The sequence below is a fragment of the Ochotona princeps genome, chromosome 27 (genome assembly GCF_030435755.1).
Source record: "Ochotona princeps isolate mOchPri1 chromosome 27, mOchPri1.hap1, whole genome shotgun sequence".
Taxonomy (NCBI): Eukaryota; Metazoa; Chordata; class Mammalia; order Lagomorpha; family Ochotonidae; genus Ochotona; species Ochotona princeps.
In genome coordinates, this window is record NC_080858.1 from 25,163,276 (window position 1) to 25,188,996 (window position 25,721).

The 25,721-nt window shown below is 48.4% G+C and overlaps 1 protein-coding gene across 1 annotated transcript in view; it reads left to right on the top strand.

Moving 5' to 3' along the window:
* PDZRN4 (PDZ domain containing ring finger 4) overlaps nucleotides 1-23,644 on the top strand; it is a 240,298-nt gene extending 216,654 nt beyond the window's left edge. The window contains exons 4-8 of the mRNA XM_058655799.1: nucleotides 7,630-7,728; nucleotides 11,095-11,157; nucleotides 14,585-14,686; nucleotides 18,747-18,863; nucleotides 21,725-23,644. Coding sequence (XP_058511782.1) covers nucleotides 7,630-7,728; nucleotides 11,095-11,157; nucleotides 14,585-14,686; nucleotides 18,747-18,863; nucleotides 21,725-23,242 — 1,899 coding nt within the window. The 3' untranslated portion in view covers nucleotides 23,243-23,644. The remainder of the gene's footprint in view (nucleotides 1-7,629; nucleotides 7,729-11,094; nucleotides 11,158-14,584; nucleotides 14,687-18,746; nucleotides 18,864-21,724) is intronic.
* The last annotated feature ends 2,077 nt before the right edge of the window (nucleotides 23,645-25,721 follow it).

A 25,721-nucleotide genomic window follows, 5' to 3' on the forward strand; every position in this document is an offset into this window, starting at 1 on the left:
TGATCTGTAAAAGGCCAGAGTTGGAGAGTCAGAAGTAACGCTGAAGACCTCCAGACCCAAACCTGAATGTGGCGCACTGGGGAAGCCGTTCCCACCCTGGGGCAGGGAGACCATCCCTGCCCTGCTGTGCAGAGTGTGGTCTCAGGGCAGAATGGCAGGCAGTGGGCTGGTGCTGTGTGCATGTGAAAGCAGCAGTCAGGGCTAGCGGGCATCTTCTTTAAATGAAAGTGGAGTTGTCTTCTGTTCCGTTCTGTCCTGTTCTGTTCCATGGGTTCTGTGTTGCTCAGGTCAGGAGAGGAGTGCCCACCATGCTGTCCACTCTTCACATACTCCTTGTGTTTGGTTTCAACTTGTCCTACTGAATCAGTCAAGTTGCATTTCTTCCTTTTTCTTGATCTCCGTTTTCTAGTAAATAAATGTAGACAGATATAGACCGACCGACCTAATGGAAGTGAAAAACCTATGCTAAGTATCCTGATGCATACATAGCATCTGCTTGTCTTTTTCCATGGTTAATATTTGTATTTGAAAAAAACATTTATTTTTTTATTCTAAGTAAATGCATGTTCATAGAGAAGAATGTTCAAAATTGAAGAATATGTTAAAAATTAAGTCATTGCCATCATCACAGTAGCAGTTGGAGTTCACTGCTTGTATTTCCCTTTAGGAACATGTAATGCACCTTTTGAAAGGATCCGTGAGCGTGCGTGCTGCCCCCTGGTGAGCCCTGCACCATGATCATGACCCTGTCGGCAGCAGCCTTGTGCCCACCCCCACATGGCACCTTGCAGATTTGAGGATCGCCGTGTTGCAGCAGGGTAGGGCTGGCGCTGAGAATACTGCACTGTCATCAGTCAGGTGGTGGTGAACAGGTGTTGGTGTAGTGCAGGTTAATGTTGATGGCCCCTGTCTTTGTACAAACTGAAAGCCAGATTGCAGATTGTATGAGGGTTGAAATTAATTTTCCAATGACCGCAAGTCATTATATTAATCTCATTAGTAACGGAAAAAACAGCAAACAAAAAATCAGTGAAACAGTTAAGATATTTTAGTTAAGCAGATGATTTGTCAATCCAAATATCATAGACTACTACTAAAAGTCCTCTTAAGCGTCAGTGGGTTGCAGTTACACGCCTGTGCACCAGTAGCTGGAGAGCTAACATCATCTAGAACGATGAGAAGATGGACTTGGGAGAGGGTAAGTAATCTTTAAGATTTACTTATTTGTATTTGAAAGAGAAACAGTGGTCTTCCATCACTTCCCAAATGACTGCAGTGGCCAGAACTGAGCTGTCACAAAACTAGGGACCAGGAGCTTCTCCCAGGTCTCCCACGTGCGTGCCAGGGCCAAGGACTTGAGCACTCCTCCGCTGCTTTCCCAGGCCATGAGCAGGGTGCTGGATCAGACATGGACCAGCAGGGACACAAAAGGGCATCCATATGGGATGCCGTCACTTGCAGGTAGAGGATTAGCGGGTTACACGACCGCACCAGCCCACAAGAGGCTAAATAATCCCATAGAACTTGAGTTCATTTATTTTACTTTTTCTACAACAGTTGATAAATAAGGACAGTGGTAAACATCACAGTGTATGTCAATCACAGATCCTGTGAGGACAAGCAAGTAGCTGTGATCACACTGAGAAAATTATGCCACAGAGTACTGTAAGTGCGCCATGTAGCGTTTAAGTAAAATAAGCTTTCTCCTTTTGATAGCGTCTGTTGTTAAGGCGTGTACTTTGGCAGTGATTATAAGCGTCATGAGGTATCCTGTTGCCTGGTCAGGAAACCCTGCTTCCTCGTCCAGTAGTAACCAGCTGATAGCAGCAAAGTCCATCTTGTCCACAGATTTGTTTCCTTCCCTTACTCCTGTATTCATCTTCCTTGTATGCTTCCCCAATAACACGTGCTGGAAAGTTCCTGTTTTTCAACTGAAGGGATGCTCTGCGGAGGGACTGACAAATTTCTGTGATGTCAGCAAGGACACGGAATTCAGTCTGGAATTCAATGTAATAACTGAAATAGATTAGTGTAGATGATCCCCTTCTCATAAATCAGACCGAAAGATACTCAGACCTACTAACCGGTTTTAATGTCACTAAAATTTTGTTGTTAGTAAAGAGAACGTGCATGTCATGTGTCACAGTAGATTGCATTAAAAACAACTAGGAAAGGCCAGCTCCCCCAAAGAAGGAGTAGAAAGGAAAGACCTGGCATTTGTGGCCTGCAGTGAGTTCTTGGGTGCTTCGTGTTTGTGACAACTGACATAGCTAGACTGCTCGTGTGAATTCCAGAATGTGCCATCACTTACCATGGCCCACAAGATAGTTGCAGGGAAATGTCTTTTGGCACACCAGGGTGTATTAATCTAGGAACAATGAGCATCTTTTAATAATTACTCTTAAGGAACATGTTTCTCAATGTTTCTCAGATCCCAAAATACAATCTTACACTTCTGGAGAAAACATGCCCCAGAATCTTCCATGTGCTGTTGGCACCAACTGACGGTAAATGTACCCTTTCTACTCAGCTGTGCCCCTGCAGTGGTCTTCAGGCCTGGCAAGCCCACACGAAGCTTGCAGTGCCAGGCCCCATAGCTCTGCCTGTCCCCTGTCCTCTCCTATCTCCCCATTCTAGTGCCATACCTGCTGTGCCAGATCCTTGCCATGCTGCCAACGTCCCAAAATGTTGCCTCTCCATGGCAACTTCTCATACTAGTTGAAACAATGCTGACAACACTGTGGCTTTTGCCCAAACCCCGTGGCTCAGTCCCAGGTGCCTCCCCAGCGGGGTGGACCCATGGATTATGTTGAAGCTGCTCAGATTTTACCTCAATACCAGAACTGTTCTCTGCGCCTGTATAAGCACAGAGCGGACATCTCTACCGTTCTCAGGTGAACATGTAGCCTGCATCCCAAAGTGCAGACTGTGCCCTCTTAGCTGATACTCTTCATTCAAAGTGGCTCACAAACATACCCAAGTAGGACACTCAGGACCGCAGCACACAGCGTCTTTCTCTGCTGTTGACTTTACAGAAAGTACACGCTAATATCAAAGAAACACTGTTAACACCTCCTTTTGAAAAAGTTATTTTCAGTAATTCAAAGAGGAGACAGCTTACCAATGCCAAGAGTAGAGATCCAATAAAGGCAACAGGACCAGGTGAGAGAGAGCCTGGCTAGAATGACGATAGCTGTTTGAGCCTCTCAGAGCATGGATAGGGCTTTGATGCCAAGTTGAGTCTGCTCTTTCTTCTGTTTAAATCTTCTGCAGACACTACATGATAAAAGAATATTTTTTTTCTCAGCCCGAGCCCTGCTATGCTAGAGAATTCTCTGCCCATCATTCTGATTGGCTGTGCGTTACAGCAGAGGCGAGGCTCTCGGCTCCGTTGCTCCTGTGTCTACTGTGCACCAGGAGTCCTTCACTAGTCTCCACAGAGGGATTCCACCGCCCCAACACACACCCTCCCCTTGACCCTAGTCACCAGGGCTGGGAGCGGGAATGAATAGTAAGAGCCTTGCTAATGGAAATGAAGCCTGGAAATGAAGCAGAGGATGGCTTAAGTATTTTGGCCCCTGCCACTCAAGTGGGAGAGCGAGATGAAGCTACTGGCTTCAGCATGGACCAACCACAGCTGTCTTAGCCATGAAGAAGTGTGCCAACCGATGGGGGATCTCACTTTGTTTCTTTCTCTCTTAGTATCTCTAATTTTGGAATCAGCAAGTCAATCTTTTTATTAAAAAGAAAGAATAGGACCAAACATTTAAAATGGTTAAAATGCCCAGACACACATTACAATAGCTCTCCCTAGCTCCTAGCTTTAGCCTCCTCCCAGTGCAGACCCTGGGAGCATGACTCTAGTGAGTGGGTTCCTGCCGCCCACATGGGAAAGCTGGGTTGAGTTCATGGTGTCCAGTTCAGCCCAGTCTCTCTTTCTTTTTTTAAGATTTACTTATTTTTATTGGAAAGGCGGATATACATAGAGGAGGAGAGACAGAGAGGAAGATCTTCCATCCGATGATTCACTCCCCAAGTGACCGCAATGGCCGGTGCTGCGCCGATCCGAATCCAGGAACATGGAACCTCCTCCAGGTCTCCCAAGCGGGTGCAGGAACCCAAGGCCTTGGGCCGTCCTCAACTGCTTTCCCAGGCCACAAGCAGGGAGCTGGATGGGAAGTGGAGCTGCCGGGATTAGAACCGGCGCCCATATGGGATCCCGGCATGTTCAGGGTGAGGACTTCAGCTGCTAGGCCACACCGCCGGGCCCCAGCCCAGTCTCTTAAAAAAAAAAAAAAAAGAGTGGTACTGTTATGATAATAAAAAAGGGAGTGGGGAGCAACTGAAGAAACGTCAAGAGGCCTGATTTGTAGTGTTGGGTCTGCCAGTACATTAGCAGGTGAACACAAGCATGTCACTTCCACTTGAAGATGGTCGGAAGTTAGCGTATCTGAAATGCTGTTGCAGATGCTTCTAGGAAATAAAATGTAATGATGTTATTTTTCTAAGAAATTAATATTAAAATGAAGTGTATTCATGCTTCTGCCTAGATTGGATACTAGCAAAATAAGTCTTTGCTTTTGCTAGATAGTGTCAATTTGGGAACTTTTGGTGGTTGAGGTGAGAAGCTATGCATTTTGTATGATTGCCCTTCCTTTCTCCAACCTAGACTTGGTTACAAGACCTTCTGGAAACTGGCCCTGGGTCACCTGTCCAGTGCTGTGCTTCCCTGAACACCCTTGTCAGGGGTTGCGCTGACCCTGGCCCCTCCACATTAACAAGTGCTTCTCACAGAGCCTGCCCTCCCAAGCTTGTCTCTTGACTCTCACACAGGCATCCTTCAACACAGCCCATGCGTTTCAGTCCAAAGAGCTCTGAAATGACTAAAAGCAGGCATTGACTGGAGGAACAGTCCTTGGAGTTACAAAAGAAGCAAAGGCTGGGTTCAGCCTCTTACTTGGTGAACAGCTTCCCCATTACCTCATACCTACCGCTGACGGCTAGCTCTGAATGTCTTGGTCTGTTAGCCGGCATTGATAATATCAACCCAAATCAATTGGGACTGTGATCCAGGAAACAGACGAAGCCAAGCAGATGATAATGGGAAAAGCGGGTTTCTGTTGTAGGCTTCAGGAAGTGGAAGTCACCATCTACTGTCCGCGTGGTAATACCATCCAAGGGTGGAAATGCACACTGAGTTTCAATCTTTCTCCATTCTTTGCCTGTATTCCTTTTGTGTATTCTTGCATAGGTTCTTTCTATTCTACAGTGTAGAATGGTTTATGATCTATGTGACTGCAGGTCCAAGTGCCACAGGAAGTACACGTATTCTTTTCCCTACAATGTCAACAGAAGCTTTGGGCCCAATTTTGTGGGTTTGAAGCAGATCAGACAACCCAGGACTGATGACAGCTAAGGGAGCCACACACTCCCTTGCTCACACTGAGGTTACATGCTTCCTGTGGGGCTGCAGCTGGAATAGGAGTTCGTGTTTCCAGAAAGACATGCAGTGAATGCAGCGTGGACCAGGAGTGCTGTGTGCCCTGTCGGAGCTCTGTGAGCTTCAATGACGTAACGTTCATGGAACATCTGGCTCAGTGTTGAGTGTGCAAGCAGTTTCCCCTCTGAGAACGGTTGTGCATGCGTGATGGGCTGAGGAGACGCCTCAGGAGGGAAGTGATGCGCACGCCCTGAACATGCTACAGAAACTCAAAATGAACGGTTCTTAGGTAGTCACCTTTGTTTCTCCAGGTCACTCCTTCATTACTTTTCTTGTTGGCAGAGATTAAGAGACTGTCACATCTACTGTTTACACAACTTTTCAAACATGCTCTGCTTGCTCTAGGACAATTATTCTGCAAAATGCTCACACTTGAGACCATTGCACCCTACTGCCAGGCTCACAGGAACGGTTCATGCAGCCAGTAAATGCAGAGGGGGCCTGCACAAAGGCCCACCGTCCTCTGCTACCGGAGATGCAAAAAGCAAGAAGTCACACAACCCGAGTCTCTTTGTGGTTCCCATAAGACTGATACAAGATCATAATGGCCAGCCCACAGAGCTGCTTGTGTAACTAAAGGGGCAGCAGAGCTTAAAAAATAGGCAACTGAACAAATTGCAAATTTGTATTGAAAAGACATAATTTCCAAAAAAGAACAATGAAGCATTGCTGAAATAAAGCATATAGGAGCCCTGCTTCGACGAGAGTGCCAGGGTCCGGGGAGCGTGGGGGCGCAATGGCATTCAGGCACAGCGTGGAAGCAGCGAGTGGAACCAGAGGATGTGGCCCCGTCCACTCTGCTCTGCCCTTGACTTGCTGTGTGACTTGGAGCAGGTAACTGTACTTCCTGTGTGCCTGGCTGCTTTCCTCCAGCACAGGACAATGACAGTAGAGCAGGGTAGGGACTGAGGTGACACTACTCCCTCAAAGCTCATCTCCTGATACTGTTACCTTGGCGCTAGACATCCCAGGACTTGAACTTCAGGGAGCAGGATGTGCGGAGCCTAGCTCGGTTACCAAACCTCATCTTTACACGAACTCACAAACGCACGGACCCTGAGGAGGGAGGTAAAATGACTGCCTTCTTCCTCTTGGAACTCTGTGGTGTGAAAGCGAGCCGCCGTCCTCACACGCCATGAAGATGCGGCCTGTGACCAGCTGGGGAAAGGTAGTGAAGCAGGATGGTGCAATAAGGACAGAGACCAAGCAAGAAGAGCAGGCCTCCCGTGCACCTGAGCCCTAGTTCTTCCTCCTCTGAGCGTTCCTCGTTTGTGATTAGAGCTCCACTTTGTGCTTTGGTCTTGGCCTCCTGTGGGGTCTCCGAACTCATCTGCTTCAGAGAGAGGTGCAGGTGCGTTTCATTATATACAAATGAGGAACACTGAAATGTGTTGTGATTTTGCTGCCCATAAATCAGGAAACAGATTCAGTATCCATTACCTGAGGCCTGCCATCCCCAGCCCCCTGGCCGTGTGTTTCAGGAAATGTATTTTCTCGTTCATTTACTGCCGCACTTTGAATCATCGCCCCTGCCTCATACGCCGTGGCCGTCTTTCCCTTCAGGCTGGTTGAACCCATTTCTTTCCAAGGGCAGGAGTTGCTGCACAGTAATAGACAGCCGTGGCCTGCCCCACGCAGAGCCCTGCTCGTTATCGCACTGTGTCCAACTCTGAAGACGAATGAATGAGCAAGTCCAGCAGCATCTCATTTTCTGTCTGAACTTATTTCATTTTATTAAAATGCAAATACAGAAACAGCAAGTCTCAATATTTGTACAAACCTTTTGCACCCCACTTACACATCCTCAGTTATTCAATAGACCCCAGCATCACAATGGATCCATTATGCTGTGATTTCTAGGGAGTTGGGTAATTTGATACTGAAATATGTGTGTATCTAACTTAACGGTGGAAAATGTAAAACATGGTTTGGAGTGTCCAGCAACACACAGTGAAGGTTACTGACTCAGTGGCTTCACATGTTGGGGTGGTGTGATGGGACCGTCCCCGGGGCCCCATGTTGGGGTGATGTGATGGGACCACCCCCAGGGCTCCAGCTGGCCTCAGGGGCTGTGCACTTGGCTGTGGGGGCGCTCGGAGGTGATGTCCTGCCCTGCGTGTTGTTGTCAGGTGGTGGAGCTGTGCCGTGTTAGCAGTCAGGAGAAGCTGGGGCTCACGGTCTGCTACCGCACGGACGACGAGGACGACGCGGGCATCTATGTCAGTGAGGTAAGAGCTGGGTGCAGGAAGGCGGGGCTGCCTCACGAGCAGGGATGTTGTCCTGCCTGGGAGGCTGGGGTGAAGAATTGGAGCTGTTCCAATGCTTGTCACTTTCAATTAGGAAAGTAAATTATGCTGCCCAAGTCGTGTAATTATTGTCAGCTTGTTTAATGTGGTGGCTTTCACCACGGCGTCCGAGCCTGGCAGGGGGTGATGGCAACACTGTAGATCTGAGTGAATCCCCTTGAGGATGCAGGAAGCTGCGGAAGCCGGGGTCCTCGGGCTGGTCTCTGGTTGGCTGTGGGGATCACAGGAGTGGTGAGCTGTTTTCAGTTCACGTTTGCAATCACCAGTGCATCTCTTACTGTGGTGACAGGCTGAGTGCCTACTGGCATGTTTCATTCAACCCCAGCATCACTTTGGAGACATGGAACATTGAGTGGGAGATGCCTTTTGTGATTATGACTGTAAAAGATGTGCAACCAAAGTTTGCACTGTAGATGTCCATTTAAAACTGCCCCAAGATGATTTTACCAGAAATGGGAAGGCATGTCTCTTTTTTAACTTAGACAAACATGGCATTTACATACAGACACACCTATGCCAGAGTACTGCAAAGAGTCGGTGGACAAATGCAACCTGAGTTGATGTTACTGTGGTGTGAACATTTTTGAGACCCATGCCCGATTTCTCCTTGCGTGCCTTTTCCACAAACATCAGACAATCCCTCATGTGCATATAAACATATTCTAATATACATGTTTATGTCCATGTATGTGTGCAGGAGTTAGGCACACTGGATGCAGATTCCTGTCCCATGCTGTTGAAGGTTTTGGAAACGTTACCTCAGGCCCTTAGCTTTGGTTTTTTCCTACCAGAACCTTCACAGTCGAGTTTGCCTCATTGTTTTCTATGGAATCCATTTGAATAAAAGAGATCACATAATTGATGCATTTAGAAAACTGCTCACATGTATGAGTTTGCAGCACCACTGTGTTATCTTGCCAAAATCTCTTCTGAGTTCCAATAGTCTCTTGACTGAGCCTTTCAGTTCTCCCCTGTAGAGAATCATGGCATCTGCAAATAGAGATGATTTCACTTCCTCATCTCCAGTTTGTATTCCCTTAGTTCCTTTCCCTTGCCTGATAGCTCTGGCTATCAGAGAAGAATACTGTATTGAAGAATAGTGGTTCTCACGTGCACATTTAAGCATTTTTTCACTTATGTTCAACTGAAGAGAGCTTGATTGTCATGTATCGTAGTGAAGTTTGCTTTTGATAAACTGTTGGGAATTCTGTGACCCTCCTGTATATTGTTTTCCAATTCTTTCTCTAGATTAGGGAAATTTTTGTTTAATACTAAATTGAATACACCCTTAATCCCAGCTTCTCTTTCTGTACCTCCTGGGACTCCCATAACTCTTATGTTGGGCTTTTTAATCGTGTCTTTTAATTCTTGGATACTTTTTTTTAGCTTGGCCCAGCTCTGCCCCCAGCTTTTTGTTTGTTTCCCCTACTGACAGGAAATATCTTCCAATTCTGAGGTTCTTCATTCATTCTATTTTTTGAGACTCTCCACTGTAGTTTTAGTTTGTTCCACTGTATTTTTAACTTTTATTATATCAGCTTTCATTTGATGCATTTCCTGTGTGACATTTTCTTTAAATTCCTTGAACTCATGTATTATGTGCTTCTCACTGCTGTTCAGAAGCTTTATAATGAGTTTTCTGGATTCTGTGTCCCCCGTTTTCTCAATGGCTTCTTCAGTTAACTCTGAGCTTGGTAGAGGCTTTTGCTCCTTTGCCAGAAAGCCTTCAGTAACATTCCTTGTGCCTCTGTCTCTTCTTTTACCTGTTGTCATTGCAATGCTGGTTGGCGGATTCTTCTCCTTACTGCAAGTTTCTAGGATGTATTACCTATAGGTCTACATGTCAATTTTTATGTTCAATCATTGTCCTGGATTAGGAAGATGCCAACGGTCCTAAATAACTGGCCCATGCCTGGCCATGAAGTCTGAGTGTCACTTGAGTTATTTTGGGTGGAGTCTGTAAGGTGCCATAATGGAGCTTTTTTTTCCTAAGGAGCCTGTGCATTGCTGTAAGCTGTGAGTTTATTCCCAGCTTAGCTCTTGTGTAGCTCAGCTGACCTGCCTTCAGTCTTAACAGTGCCTGGTCCCCTGAAAATGGCATCTGTGTGCTACTGACTTAGCACATGCACAGTTTACCACTGTTCCTCCTGACCTCTGGGCCCTTGCCCCTCTGTGCAAGATGGCACCCAGTGGGGCACTGACATAGATCTGGGGCTGTCTGCTGTCAGATCCGGGGACCACACAGACTCTGCAGGATGTGAGGCTGGTGCTGCTTTCTGTATGGGTTCAGCTCAGTGTGATTAGCTAGAAACAAGCCCACTCCAGGCTGTCCCTTGAAATCCCCACTCTGTCCCACTACGCAAGATGGCACCTGGGGGGGCACTGCTGGAGAATCAGGGCTGCTAGCTTTCAGATATGGAGATATACAGACTCTGAAGGACATGCCCTCCCCCATGGGATCAGCTCAGTGCAATCAGCCAGAAACAAGCCCACTCCGGGCTGTTCCCTCAACTCTGCCCCACCTCACAAGACAGCGCCCCATCTCCGGGCTGTGAGTTTCGTCCTGCTGTTCTACTCCTGGAGTCCGCAGCTCTTTCTCCAGATGTTGTAAACTGTTCAACAAGATTGGCATGTCTCAGTCTGCATTTGCCTCCTGATCTCCCTGCGTGAGCCCTAGTTCCCACCTTGCTGACATAAGAGCCACGCCGTGGCTGTCGCTGGATCCCTGACTATTGCTGGAGTCCGGATCTGATAAGTTGTTAACAGAGCCCAAAAGACCTTCCTCTTTGTTGAGAGTAAATTGGAGTGAATACTTTACCCAGTGTGTAAAGTGGTACCGAATAATGAAATAAATGGACAGGATTTTTTTTCACATTTCTTGAGTAATATCAATTATAAATCTTCACGAATTAATGGCTCCTGAGACAAAAATTCCTTCCATAGTATGGGCTTATGATGCAGCCATCTGCTTTTCTGAGCCAGCGAAGACAGGATTTAAAAGCATCTTAGTGGGAAGTACATCTCCTGAGTCCAGAGCATCATGGTGTGACCGTGGACCTGACTCGGCTGAAGCCCGGCTGACAGCTGGAATTCAGAAGAGGGAGTGAAGACAGGAGGAAGAGCAGAAGGAAGGGCATTACAGTTACGGCCATCTGGTCAACTTGCTCATGAGTGCTGAAAGAGTGTTGGCTGACACACCCGTTAGGCCTGGCGTCACTCAGTAGGGAGTGTTGTGTGTGACTCTGGACGCTCTACATCCCCACTGAAGGCTGTGTCCTCACTCTGCAGGTGGACCCAAACAGTATTGCTGCCAGAGATGGCCGGATCCGAGAAGGTGATCGCATTCTGCAGGTAAACCATCTTCTGACCTCTGCCCCTCCGTGCCCTGCTATGTGCCCCGCCAGCTTTGATTTCATTTTGTGTCTTAAGAAAGGTTAGGGAAAAGTTGTCTTTACTTTCTGGCATTAATGTCTGCAAAACCAAAAGAAACGATAGACCATCCGTTAAAGCGTTTTTAGCTGAGGATGAATTAGTTGAGGTACAATGTCTTCAGTGACTTCAGTTAAGTCCAGTTCCATGAACTGGCCTGTCCTAAAAGGGGATGACAATAACATCATTGGGAAGGTGAGTGGCAGCTGGGCAGTGTACATCCGTGCTGACCAGACATGAGCGGCTGTCACTGCGGGCAGCAGAGTGGGTGGGTGAGTGTGGGTCCACATGTTCCTGTCCCCTGGTGTGGTCTGACGAGGTTCTTGCTGTTGACCCATGCCTCTCCAGGACTGGGGTGAGTTTCATGGCTGACCTCAACTGCCAAACCAAGACGGGGTGCTAGTGGCAGGTGGAGGCTCTCTAGTGCAGCCCTTGGCAAAGGGTGATGGAGCCAGAGCTGGCATTCCCAGGGCTGCTCCCCACCTGTGTCCCCTGCAGACGGCTCCATTGAATTCGTTTCTGCTGAGAGCCAGGCCTTTTCCTGCTGGCACGTGGGGACCTCACACTGTATAATTAGAAATACAGCAGTGTGGGCAGGTGTCACCGTGTCCTCAAGGTGTACTCACGCCATCCCGCCACCTCTACTCCTCACCTCTCACTTCTGCAGGTGACAAGTCCCCAGCTCCCTCAGCTTGCCATCCCTGCCTGTCTTCTCCTGCCGGGTGCCTCAGACGCCTTCCTTCATCATGGGTCCATTGCTCAGGCTCCAGTTAGGAAAACAAAGAAAAATGAAGTCCAGGCTTCTTAATGGGATCTGCATTTATTCATTAAGTGTGACATATTTGTAAAACAATCGGGTAGAAAACCACATTTTATCAATACCACAGTTCCTTCAACTCCTGTAAGGAATGCTTTGTTATCCTGTGAACGCTTTTTCCAAAACCATGTCTGCCCAGAGCAAAGCTCAGATGCGCAAGTGTCAGAACACACAGACTCACGTACCTGGTTATGAACCGATATACTTGGGAACAAATATGTAAGAACTGCACTTGCAGGTATAGCCCTTGGGGAAGTGGTCAGCTGGGAATTAGTAAGTCAAGAGAGGTGAGGCCACAGAAAGAGGCAACAGCAAGAACATGGCCACAGGCTCAATGCACTTGAAAATGGAGCCAAAAGGGGGCAGTTAAAGTCAGGCACACAGCTTCAGGATTCTTCAGTCACTGCAAGTTTCTATCTACTAGAACATTCTGGAGTGATTGCTGGGTATAACATGACCCTGAGATTTTAAGATTATGTCTAATCAGAGATGTTGGCAAAGTGTGTGATACCCCTAAAATTCTTTCAAAATTAAAATAACATTAGTTCTGAAGCTCTCATGAACTGGGTCATTCTCTAATACAAGATTGTTGATTTCTTCATGAAGAGGCACAAAAATCTTTCCCACAGATTTCATTCCTGTTTTATCATTATTTGCACTGAATACCTTTGTTTTGTTCTCAACGTGTGTGTGAGAGTGTATTGTGTGTGTATGCATGTGAGTATATGTGTGAGTGTGTGTGTGAGTGTGTGTGTGAGTGTGTGTGTGAGTATGACTGTGGATGTGCCGGGGAGGGTGTTGGGGGCAGCAGCAAACCTGCCACTTAGGTCACTTGCATCAGAACAACTGTGCTCCATTCCTAGTTTGATGAATTTTATTTATGAATTTTAAGAAATGCACGTAAACTTAAGACTTAAATTTCCCATCTGCACACACAAGTAAGAAATGATTATTTTCAAGTTGGTCACAGAAAGAAATAAATATAGGTTGTGTGGTTTTTTTTACTAATGTTTTCTACTTTCCTTGTAGCATGCATATGGTAAGACTGTTGCAGTCAGGGTGGTTCACAGTGGTCCAGCATTGAGACTTCCGTCTGTGTGCGTGCCTTGGCCAGGTTGCAGGACCCCTGTCTGTGTGCCTGCCTTGACCAGGTTGCAGGACCCCTGTCTGTGTGCCTGCCTCAGACAAGCTGCAGGACTCCCATCTGTGTTCATGCATCAGACAGGTTGCAGGACCCCCGTCTGTGTGTGTGCATCGGACAGGCTGCAGGGACTGCAGGAAAGCTCAGTGATTGACTTCAGGCCTGTCAGTGGAAATCCTTAGTAAGGAGCATTAGACTAATTAGTGAGAAAATGGTTGGTGCAGCCACGTTTGCTATCCATCTAACTTACAAATGTAATTAGTACTTGTTTCATACTGAATTACTTGACCTCTTTGAGTTGAAGTTTCTTTGCACATATTCTGATTGTAAGTTAGGATCAAAGCTCTTACTGTCTGTGTGGATTTGAGCAGTCAGTACAAAAGAAAATCTTCCAAATTTCCAAAGGAAAGAGTTGATGGACGCCAGAGTTAAATACCTTTGGATGTGAAAATACAATCCGAGATACCTAACTGGACAATGAATTTATCCTCTTATAATTAGTAGCTAAAGATATATATGAAATACTACTGGGATCTTTCTGTACAATCCATAGCTCACCCAAGCTTGGGTTCTTTCCCTCATTATTCTTTTGAAAAGTCAGATTTACCCTGTGTTAATTTTTGTTTTTGTTGTAAATATGTATAAGATCTTCAAAAAGTTTGTGGAAGTGTATATTATGACAAAGCCATGCATAAATCTTAAAATTACAGCACAGTCAACTTCTAGTTCCAGTTTCCCACACACCTTTCAATGTCCCATCATGTGTAGGAGATGAGCTTTGTGATATTTCTTGGCTTTGGTGGTTTCCAGCATGAACTCTTCTTTCTTTGGATTCATGAAGCACAGAGGGGTAGCCCGGGCCTGATGTTGAGGCCACTGAGGCAGACACGTGCGGAGATAGGAAATGATGAAGTGGAAACAAGGCTTGCCGTGGCCTGGGAGCGCTGCCTGGTGAGAGATGATACGCCGCACCCTAATTGGCTCGCAGCCAGCACGCAGGATGACGGATTCTGGTGGCCGCACTGCCAGTCCTGCTTCCCCCAGCACTATTATCTCGGAGTGACACTTCCATTACTCTGAGAGGAGAAAGATGAACATCAGCTGTCAGGGGCTGGTTAATTGTGTGGCTAGATATATGTTGCCAGGGCACAGGTTGGACGTTTATGAACATAACTGCTTCCTCTGATGTCCGCCATCCTTCAGGGATCGATGCAGCCCTTACAGTCAGCGCGTAATTGAGTGAAGGTGCTTTGTACGCAGGGCAGCAGACGGGGTTGTCGTGTGAGCTGCGCTGTCCATACATTTCCCCCAAATGAGCTGGGCTTTGCCATTTATGGTGTGTGGTTTTGTGGAAAGGGGAGCTGAAAGTGCCACTTGCATTTGTTTTCCAGATAAATGGGGAAGATGTCCAGAACCGTGAGGAGGCCGTGGCACTGCTGTCCAGCGAGGAGTGCAAGACGGTCGTGCTGCTGGTGGCAAGGCCGGACATCCAGGTCAGAATGGGCACCCAGGCCTGCCGGCTGAACTTGACACACACGGAGTTCACCCATGAATGCATCCTGGGTGGCTGCAGTTTTGTGTCCAGCTGTTATTCTGGGTGTCTGCAGAACAGATTGTGTGTAAGCCAGAGCTTTCCCGGCCTGCCCACCTTGTCCCCAAAGTCAGATGCTGCAGCTCCACCGTGCTGCTCCGCCTGTTGACAGCTATAGAGCAGCGTGGCCAGAGCGCTCAGAGCGGCCCCTCTCCTTCCTCCCACTCCCAACCAGGCGAAAGAGTTCACAGTTGAGAGATGGTAGACGAGATGCTGAATCCTGTGTGGAGCCTTGCTTTCAGTTTCGAGCAAATACTGCATGGGCACCGTGGGGTACCCTGAGCAGTGGTGGCATATCCAGCCGTCACCTGACACCCTCCTTTTCTAGCGTCACACTATCGGTACGATGTTTTATGTAGAATGGTGCCATCCTCTGTGTTGCCAACAAATTTCAGTTACAGTGACAGATGTTTGTCCAACTTCTAAAGGGGGCTTTTAAGGCTTGATAGGGGAAGCTGTCATGACAGCGAAGGAGAGGCGACGGGGAAGGGAAGCAGCATTGGTGCCTCCGTGCATGTCCCAGCACAGTGCCGAAAGGACAACGCATTGTCGCCCTCCCCTCCGTCTGTCGGTGGAGTGAGTGAAGTTAGTTATGTCGCCATTCGTCTCCTGGGTTATTGATCTGATATTTTTTAGACTCAGTAGCTACTTGCTATCTATAAATTACATCGGGAAGTGCGTTTCAGTGTCAGGCCGGATCCTGACTTGAATATAGTGGTTATAAAAGATCACCCTTTTCGTGTGTATTTCCTTTATGTCCTTGACTGTTCTAAATGGCCCCCGTAAAGTGTGCTGTCACCCAGCGCAGAGCCCAGCCACACACCTGAGCACAAACGGTGCAGGCCGAGCCACACAGGGGCTGGACAGCTTGTGTGGGAGTGAATTCTGAAATCCACGTAGAGCTGCCACCGTCACCTACACTCTCTCAATCCAGCCACCTCACTGAAAGAGCGCTGAAGGGTCTACGTATGTGTTCGCCTGTTGCAGGCAAACTCAAGGCAGTTCAGTAGCCATCGGTCTGTAGAAAAGATGCCTCGGTCTTAGCATGTCCCAGAAGGATCACGGTGGCTTGAAAGGACATGGAGTTGGTGCTGTTAGACCCGTTGCCGTTCACCTGTGATGGCAGAGTCAGGAGCTATGCTCCAGAAAGAGTCAAGGCCAAGGCCAAATGCAGCAGCTTGGTCAGGGACAGCCATGACCCGTGGGATGCTGTCCTGCCTGTCGACAGTGGGCAGCGGGCTGGCACCTCAGTTCTCAGGAGTCTTGGTGTCCCTGCAGGGAAGTTCATGGCCTTAAGGACATCACAGGGAAATTTTAAGGAAAAGGTACTGATCATATCCCAAAATGTCACTTGAGCAACAGTTGTCATAAAGTAGGGAAAGAGGACTGAGACAGATCTTGTCTGCGGTCTTGGATGTGATCTATCAGACTTGCTTGGGCAGTCCTGGCCTTCGTGCTACTTCTTCAGACAACTCCATTCACTGGCACCCTTCCTTTTAGGCCCATTTTCTTCTTCAGACCATTGAGGATCCTGATTTCCTGGCCCCTGCCCCTAGTGGACGCAGCGTCATCATAAGAATGCCTGGTCTTTGTGCCTGAGGCAAAACAGAGGTGGCCTGCTGCAATGTGGACAGGCCCCGTCCTGTGGGAGCAGTGGCCCTGCCTGCTGTGCAGCCCAGCTCCATGGTAGCCAGTCTCAGCAGGGAGCAGGGGGAGCAGGAGCAGGCAGGAAGGGGATATGGCGCAGGGATAGGAAGTGACCAATGAGACTGGCCCTTCCTGGGCTGTGCTGACTGTGCCTGCAGCCCAGTCGGGGCCTGGTCACAGCAGCACATGTCCACTGCATGGACATCTCTGTAAGACAAGCCATGGCGGCCTCATTAATTTCTATCATCTGTTCTCTCTATCTCTGTCATCATGTCATTAACCCTCAAAACACTACAATCCACCACCGTCGGTAAACACACAGCTCCTTGGTATTTATAAATGTAAACATTTCTAGTTTTGTGTAGTTTCATGTGGAGTCTGGCAATTGCAGTTCTGTGATACTTGAATGAAAAGATATAAAATGTGAGCCATTATGGATCAGAGTAGGTTTATGTGTTTGATGGACATGAGCACCATTGTCACCTGCACATTCAGGTCACCGGGTGGAGTTTGGCCAAGTCCCCCTCCAAGCAGATGGGGATGAAAACTAGATCTAAACTTTTGGCCATAGCTGGATTTGAGGCCACATGAGTGCCCCTGACCCAGCCCTGAGTGGACATCAGGAACTTGAAGGTTTGCTTTAAGTTGGACAAAAGTGGATGCCTCCCTCTTGGGTTCCCACTCCCACTGGAGACCATGAAAACCAGGATTGCTTTGCGTGGCAGCATGAAGTAGGCAGAATCAGGTTGGACTGCAACACCCACTGGTTCACGTGGAAGACAGCTGGAAACAGAACTGACCCAGCAGTTGCAACCACCAGCATGTACATAAGCTGATTGGGGCGATGGACTGTGCCGGACCCTGTACTGGCAAACACACACAAGAATCAGGCCTGGGATCACCTCAGATGAAGTTTCTCTGGGGATCCCTCCAACTGAACTGCTGATCTCAGAGCCCCAACCATGAAGAGACTATGTCAGCCAGCGGATTCCGAAGAGTTTTCATCACACTTGGAGCAATGAGATTGGCAGCAATTCAGAACTGTTGAACTATCAAAACTGCATGAGCAGGACTCTCAGAGCAGGCCCCACCTCGGGGACCTGGGATGGGTGGGAGGCTGGGTGGGACTTCTCCCTTTATTCTTCCTTTACCCCGGATACAGGGGAAAATATATATATGTGTGTGTGTATATATATATATATATATATATATATAAATGTGAAAACAGTGGTCTTACCTACTTTCCTGTAACCCTTGGCCCTTTGTGCCCTAATCAACTATGTAAAGATTACCAAAATAAATGAATTAAAAAAAAAAATAAATTGGACAAAAGGCCTCATCGAGGCCCTGGCCCCTCCGGGTGCAGGGAGTGGCTCGCTGGCAGGCTTTGGGGATTGGGTTCTGTTGCCTCTTGAAGCTCCAGGGCCAGGCCCAGCTCGGCTCACCAAGACGCTGCTGTTTCCATGTAGCACAGAGGCAGGCAGAGGCTCCGCCCCCGTGCGGTTCATGTCATCAGCAGAAACGGCAGGTCGTGTGCATGCCAGCTCCGCGTCCGCTTTGAGGCCAATTACCTGCGCCGTCAGCATGGCTCATATTAGCAAGGTAACCACGAGGTTTCCACTTCACTTGGCACTGAAAAGCCAAAGCGATCTGCTCACTGAATGGCTCTGAGAAGCCTGGTGCCACCCGGCCCGGGTCTCCTATGTGGTCTCTCTCTCTGCGCTTCAAAGCAAAGCACATGGCTGAGAAGGGCCTGTTGGTTTTTCCCCTGCTTGTGAAGAGTAACAGAATCTTCCCTTTTTGCACAGGGGAAATCGGTGCTGGCTGTGGGCACTTTGGTGGCATGGAGCCATCTTGTTAACTTGGCAGCGTCAGCCTCAAATGAAAGAGCAGGATGGGGTTCTTTGTGTGCGTCTCACTGGGGGGCTGTTGTTCGGGGAGGAAGCCTGATTGTCTCATAGCCCTATTAGTCCCATTGCGGTTCTTATAACCTGTGGAGCAACGTTGGTAATGAGCGTGACTGCTGCGGATTACACAGAGTGCATTTGAAAGACGGTAATGTTCTCTTCCACGAGGTTGCCTGGCCGGGAGAGGGGATCTGTAGCTGTGCTTCAGGAAAGGATAAAAGGCACAAGAGCCCAATTTCTTTTCTTGTCACCTTTTCTTCTTTCTGAGGAGTGAACCATAGGAGGCTGGTGTTCTGAAGAGAATCATTACGATAAAAAGAACTGGTCGGGTGTCGCCATTTGAGTTTACCCTAATTTAGTGCGAGTTCTCACTGACATAATATAATGGACTAATGTATTCTTTTGCAGCTGGATGAAGGCTGGCTGGAAGATGAAAGGAATGAATTCTTAGAGGAGTTAAACTTGGAAATGTTGGAAGAACAGCATAATGAAGCAACACAGCACACCGCCAAGGAGGCAGAGCAGGTGGGGCCAGCGAGTTGAGGGGCAGCATTTGAAATGTCGCCAGGTCTGTTTTAAATGCGCATCCACGAAAGGGGGAAGCATACAATAACGAGCTTGATCAGACATCTCCATCTTGGCCATGACTGTCGCAAATGAGGCAAAGGGAATAAATGCAAATGCTTGCTGTTCGGGGTATTTCCAGTCTGGGCAACACAGGGATGGCTGTGAGTACAGGACAGTGGAGCTGAGATGTTGACCAGGGCACTGTTGGCACCCGAAGGTCGGCGATGAACGGTAAACACACCTGTTGCTTCTTGCCATGCTGATTGGAGACAAGCTAACACTGTGAGTCTCCCCCGGCCCCAAAGCAAAGTTGACCTCAAAATCATAGTGGAATATTCAGGTTGGCACAAGAGGAGGACGCTGAGGAGCTGGTCGCTGCTGGCCCATGTGTCCTTGTGGCAGCATCGCCCCTCTGTGCTGAGCGATCCAGGCATTAGGCTTCAACCCACAGCTGAGTTGGAGGTGACTGGCATCCTTTTGTCTTAAGGTCTTGGTGTCATTCATCCAAACATATGAGCATGTCATGTGCCACATACCACACAGCGCACTGAGAAATTTAAAAATGAAAGGAAAAATGACAGTCCCTCCCCTGGGTCAGAACTCTTCAGAGATCCCAGTGTGGCAAGTGAGTCCTGGAGTTCCAGGCTGATCAATGGCAGAATATGCCAGTCTGATGCCTTTCGCCCCCGTTGCGATTTGTGACCACATTGCTGGCTGTGTACTGATACTGACACTCATTACAAGAGGTGAGAAGTTAACTAAGCATTGTGACTTATTGACTCATAGAAAGCAACCTTCGTGCACAGTCGGCTTCAGTCAGAGACATGGGTGTATAAGCACTCCCTGTTGGTTTGTTTTACCAGTGAGCCATTGAAAATCAGCCTCTGCACATGGGGAGTGGCCAGGGAGGCCTGGGACCCCCAGAGTAACAGGCCGTACACTCCTGTTTCCTTGTGTTGCGCCCTTACTTATGGAGGGAAAGTACCAGTTAGCCACAAAGGCTCCTGGAGGGTCACTTCCAAATGTTTCTGTTTACCCATTCCATCCCTCCTTAACAATGATAGGCTGGACAATAAGATGCTGGACTCTATGTTTGGTATACGCTTGCAATGGGGGAATCTCAACTGAACTTGAGCTGTGGTTATGCAACAAGGTGGAGGAATCCACCATGGTGGGAGGGTTTGGGGAGGGGTGGGAGAACCCAAGTATCTATGTAACTGTGTCACATAATACAATGTAATTAATGAAAAAAAAAAACAATGATAGGCTGTATTAAATCTGCCATTATACTTGCCAAAGAAAAAATTATATATATATATATATATATTTATATTTTATATGTATATGTATTCCAAAACTTTTACGAAAAACAGAAATTAAAAGATATTAGAAGTGAGTAGATGGCAAGGGTACCAGCTGGCATGCTTGACTCTGTCATCCAGGTACCTCGTCTGAGTCCCAGACACTCCCCCTCGGATGTGGCTGGGAAACAGCAGGTCGGAGTCAAGTCCTTGGGCCCCTGCCATTTGCCTGAGACACCACAGTAAGCTCTAGCTATCTGTCTCTGCCTTTCAAATATACCAAAAATGAGTGGACAACTTGAAATCAAGCATTTTTTTCATAACACTCACCTTCCGTGAGCTTCTTGAAATTGCATCATATGCATGAATTTCAAACCTGTCTGCAGGCACAAAGTTTAAATTTTATTTCAATTTTCCACCCAGGTTTTGCAAAGTCTGAGAGTGTGCGTCTCACTGTGTGCAAGCTAAGAGAAAAGGCAAGCACAGTCTGTCTTATAAATAACTGTGAAACAGTGAATTCAAGAAAAGCGACTGCACATACTTCTGGTTGGGGCGTGACAGTTGGTTCTATGTGGGAGTTCAGGAGGGCCAGTCGGTGAGATTCCGGGAGTGTGGGCAGGTACTGCCGACGCTGCGCCCAGCTCTGCCCTCCCAGCCGATGGAAACTTGTTCAGAGTAGAAGGATGAGGGTGGACATTGTAGTGTGGGTTAAGCCACAGCTTGGGCTGTCTTCATCCATGTCTGCTTTGGATCCAGCTTCCTGCTGCTACACCTGGGAGGCAGGAGGTGGCTTTGCCTTCCCCTGGAAGGCCCATGTGAAGTTCACAGATCCTGGCTTCCACCTGGCCAGTTTCAGCTGTGGCAGGCACTGGGGATGTGAACAAATGACAGATACCTCTCCCTGTGTGTGTGCCTTTCAAATAAAGATGAATAAAGTTTTTAAATGTTTCAGAAGTAACAAATGAGTGCCATGAAGCGCTGTTGCCTTGAGAAGGGCAATTTAGAAGGGCACTGAGGTCCCAGCGGGGAGATCCTGACTGCCTTGGGGTAGGGCCTTCTAAACCCTCCCAGGGGTGCCCTGTGGGCCTCTGTGCCTCTTCTCCAGGGAGAGGAGCCCTCCTAGTGCAGTTGTTGCTGTTAACACTGAGTCACTGAGGGCTTCTGCACTTGGGGGAAGACAGAAGATCGCGTCAGGGGCAGGCCAATCAGACGTGATGAACCGCCTCCCTTTTACTCCTTCCGCCCGGAGTCCTGCAGAGTGGAAACCCCTGGAGGGGAGTGGGTGACTTGTGCGCTGCTGTCCCGCTGAGTGAAGCCCACCGCTGGCTGCCCGCGGCTCCGGCTCGCCTTACCTACTTTGCAGCCCAGAGTGCTGCAGCAGAAGTGTCTTTTTTCCTGAAATGGTGGTGTGTGTTCAAGTTCAGGTTGATTTCCAGGAGAACTAAGCTTTGGCCGAGGCATGTTTTTTCTCATTCTGTGGCGTCTTTCAGTGCTAATCGGTGTCCTTTACTCCCACAGCCGAAGAAGCAAGAGGAGGAGGAAGGTACCACGGACACAGCGACGTCGTCGTCCAACCCCCACGAGAAGGACAGCGGGATGGGCCGCACGGACGAGAGTCTGCGCAATGACGAGAGCTCGGAGCCGGAGAACGCAGCTGAGGAGCGTCGTGGTGGCGGGGGCAGCACGAGCTTGGCCATCCGGAGGGAGCTGGGGCAGAGCTGGGACACCCTGGGCAGCGTGCAGCTGCAGCTGCACCAGAGCTGCGTGGGCCAGCACCGCGAGGACACCGCTGAGGAGTGCGAACGCTTCCGGCAGCTGCTGGAGCTCAAGTGCAAGATCCGGCAGCGTGGCCAGTACGACCTATACTACTCGCGCAGCACCCTCGGGTGCCCGGCCAGTGAGACCCCGCAGCAGGGTGTGGAGCACGAGCTGCGGCTGCTCAACGAGGAGCTGAGGAGCATCGAGCTCGAGTGCCAGAGCATCATGCAGGCGCACCGGCTGCAGAGGGCTGCAGGCCAGGGCGGCGACAGCTGGGCCCTGCCCGACGGAGGCTTCCGCAACTACAACACGAGTGTGGATGCTCGGCGAGGCCAGCTGGGCGACATCCTGGAGCACCCGGAGAAGTCCGATAAGGACAGCTCCAGCGCCTACAACACGGCAGAGAGCTGCAGGAGCACCCCGCTCACCGTGGACCGCTCCCCGGACAGCTCGCTGCCACGCGTCATCACCCTGGCCAACAAGAAGAACCTGCGGATGAGCGCCGCTGCCACCAACCAGGGCAGTAAAGAGGCGGCAGGCAGCAAGGCCAGAAGCAGCGACCCCTGCGATGCTGTGGAAGGCCGGGAGAAGGTTCCGGAGAGTAGCAGGCCCGCAGATCAGGAGCAGGCTCTGTGCCAGCGCGTCCCCTACCTTTCCCCTTACCACAGCTCCGCCTCCCGCGTGGCACACATCCCTGCGCACGCCCAGCACTATCAGAGCTACATGCAGCTGATCCAGCAGAAGTCCGCTGTGGAGTATGCCCAGAGCCAGCTCAGCCTGGTGAGCGTGTGCAAGGAGGCGCCGCCCCGGGGAGCGGAACCCAAGATGGAGTGGAAGGTGAAGGTGCGGAGCGATGGCACGCGCTACATCACCAAGAGGCCCGTGCGCGACCGCATCCTGCGAGAGCGTGCCCTGAAGATCAAGGAGGAGCGCAGCGGCATGACCACGGACGATGACACCATGAGCGAGCTCAAGATGGGGCGCTACTGGAGCAAGGAGGAGCGCAAGCAGCACTTGGTGCGCGCCAAGGAGCAGCGCCGGCGCCGCGAGTTCATGCTGCGCAGCCGCCTCGAGTGCCTGCGCGAGAACCCGCAGAGCGGCAGCGAGGCCAAGAGGGAGGTGAGCATCCTGGAGCTGAGCCACAAGAAGATGATGAGGAAGCGGAACAAGAAGATCCTGGACAACTGGATGACGATCCAAGAGCTGATGACGCACGGGGCCAAGTCCCCTGACGGCACCCGCGTCCACAATGCCTTCCTGTCGGTCACCACTGTATGACCGGTCACCGCTGGGAGCCACCAAACTAGCGAGGGTGCTGCCGCCCTCGGTTACTGTTCGATTGCCTCGTTCAATGTGGCATTTTTGAATATATATTTTGCGACTTTCTGGGTTAAATTTTTTGTAAGCAGAAATACCTGATAATTTTTCATTTGTTTTTCATATGCCGGCATCTTCTCTTTGGCTGAGATCTTTCTTTAACTTGTGATATATTCCTACTACTCGTTTATATATTTAAAAATACGAAATAAAAGGAAATAATAAAAAATACTAAGGAGCCAACTAATTTCCTACGTCTATGTATTTATGGTAAGTTAAAAATCTGGATTTATTTCTCTAGGTTACTTATTTTTTACTCTAGTAACAACTCCGAGTCAGAACATGGCTGAGCTTCTTGGCATAACATGTTACTCCAACCTGTTAGTACCTTCCACGCTGCATCTTGTTCTACGTGTAAAATCCACCTGTTGTCAACATCCCGTTGTACATGTAACACACCGATGGCCGTCTCTTCGTCTCAGTGGCGTGTAGGTGGACAATCCTTCTGTGATATGTAGTGACATTGGTCATGGTAGCTAACTATCTGTGGTAATTGTGATAATAAAAGAGAAATAAATTATTGATTATCTTAAGAAGAGTTACCAAGGAGTGTTTTATTTTCGTTGTCCTTGAGGTTACCAGATACAAATTAGTTATATATGTATACTATTTAGAAGACTTCTAACTGTAGATTCTAAAATGTGCACATTTTTTATCTCTTTTTTCAATAAAGTTGTCTTGAAACACTTTGTTCAGATCACTGTCTCATTCCTGCCAGGCTGTATTCCATGGTCAAGGTGTGGAGCAGGTGCTAAGCCTGCAGTACCTCTTGTTGGCGCCTTGCCCTTAGCTGTGTGACGCGAGCCAGTGGACCGTGAGGGAGGAAGGGAAGGGAGAGGAGTGAGGTATCGGAGCTTGTTTGTGGTGGCAGAATGTGGACCAGTCAGCTCTCACCACTGTAAGGAGATGCCTGGACCAGGTCTGTTCAAAATTAGGGCTTTATTTGTCACAGTTCTGGAAGCTGGGTGATTCAAGAAGAAACACTTCAGGGGCATGGTTTCAACATGTCAGTTGGAGCAGAGGTGCACAATTGAGTCCCTGGAAGTATGCATATTTCTTGAGATGATCCTTTTGGACTGTGTATTCTGAGGGATCAACTTTGCAGTAACATTCAGACAGCTTTGCATACCTCGCATGTCAGTGTATTGGAAGGTGAGATTGTTAAGAGATGGTTGGACAGATGGTTAAATCTAGCAGCCCATGTCAAAATCATAACCACTTGACTGAAGGGATCAGGGGGCTGCACACAGACATGAATCTGACCAGGTTCTCTCTTAGCACCGGGGGGAGGGTTGCTGTGATTCCGGGGGACACATCCACTCAGTCATTCTGACCTGCCTCCTGTCCAGCTGTGCCTCTGTGGATCTTCTGAGCTGATCTGGGTTCCCACCCATGTTCTCATATGCTCCTCTCCTGCCTCATGTTTTCGTGACAAATCCCACACTGCTTTGCTCAGCCTTCCTGAGCTCTTACCCACACATGGCGTGACCTTGTACACTTGATCCTTTGGCTGACCATAGGCAGAAACCCTTGTCCCGTTTCCTAGATTCTGAGTTTCGGGAGGGAGGTGTGTCTGTACTTGTGCTGGAATTCTATTTGAATAATAATGTTATTGAGCTCAATTATTTTATTCATTTAATTCCTCCAGAAAGGAATCATTTTGTTATTTTTTCCTTACTCTGTATCCTTCCAAGTTCCTACTTTTTGAAGGGCTGTTTCACAGATGAAAAGAAACTAGACTTATCTACATACAATGAAAAACTGGACTCAAACATTTTAAGACCAAGAGAAACACTTGAGGCAATTGAAAATGTCATCACTTCTACTTTTAGCTGGTGCAGGTCCAATGGCCACGCGTCCACGCCAAGTGAACGTTGCCTGCTATGACTCGATTGACACAGGTGAATTCAGACGTTTATTGCCTTGGAATTCTTCTAGAGAAATGTTATTTGGAAGCAGCGTGTAGATTTGCTGGAGGAAACAAGGACATATTTTGCAGAATGCTTGTTCCAAAGTTCCCAATTTAACTTGACTTTTGTTGAGAGCAAATGTGCTAGCCAATTAAAAAATGAGTTGATATTTCTCATGTCTGTGTTTTTGTAGTTACCAGTTGAGAAATATATCTTTCAAAAAATTGTCAGTGGGAATCTGCCAAATGTTATGCTTTATCTTTCCACATAACATATCTTTGCGCTGAACATTTATTTTTAGCAAGTGAATAGTAAATCTTGCTCAGCCGAAGCACCATCAGTTACATGTGGGATATTTCAATTTGGTGCAAATAGGAGGATGTGAAGAACAGAAATGTTTCACTTACATTTCCTCTGGGACATGCTTGCTTATTGTTGCTTTTCTGTTCCAGGTCTGACAGTGTGGCAGC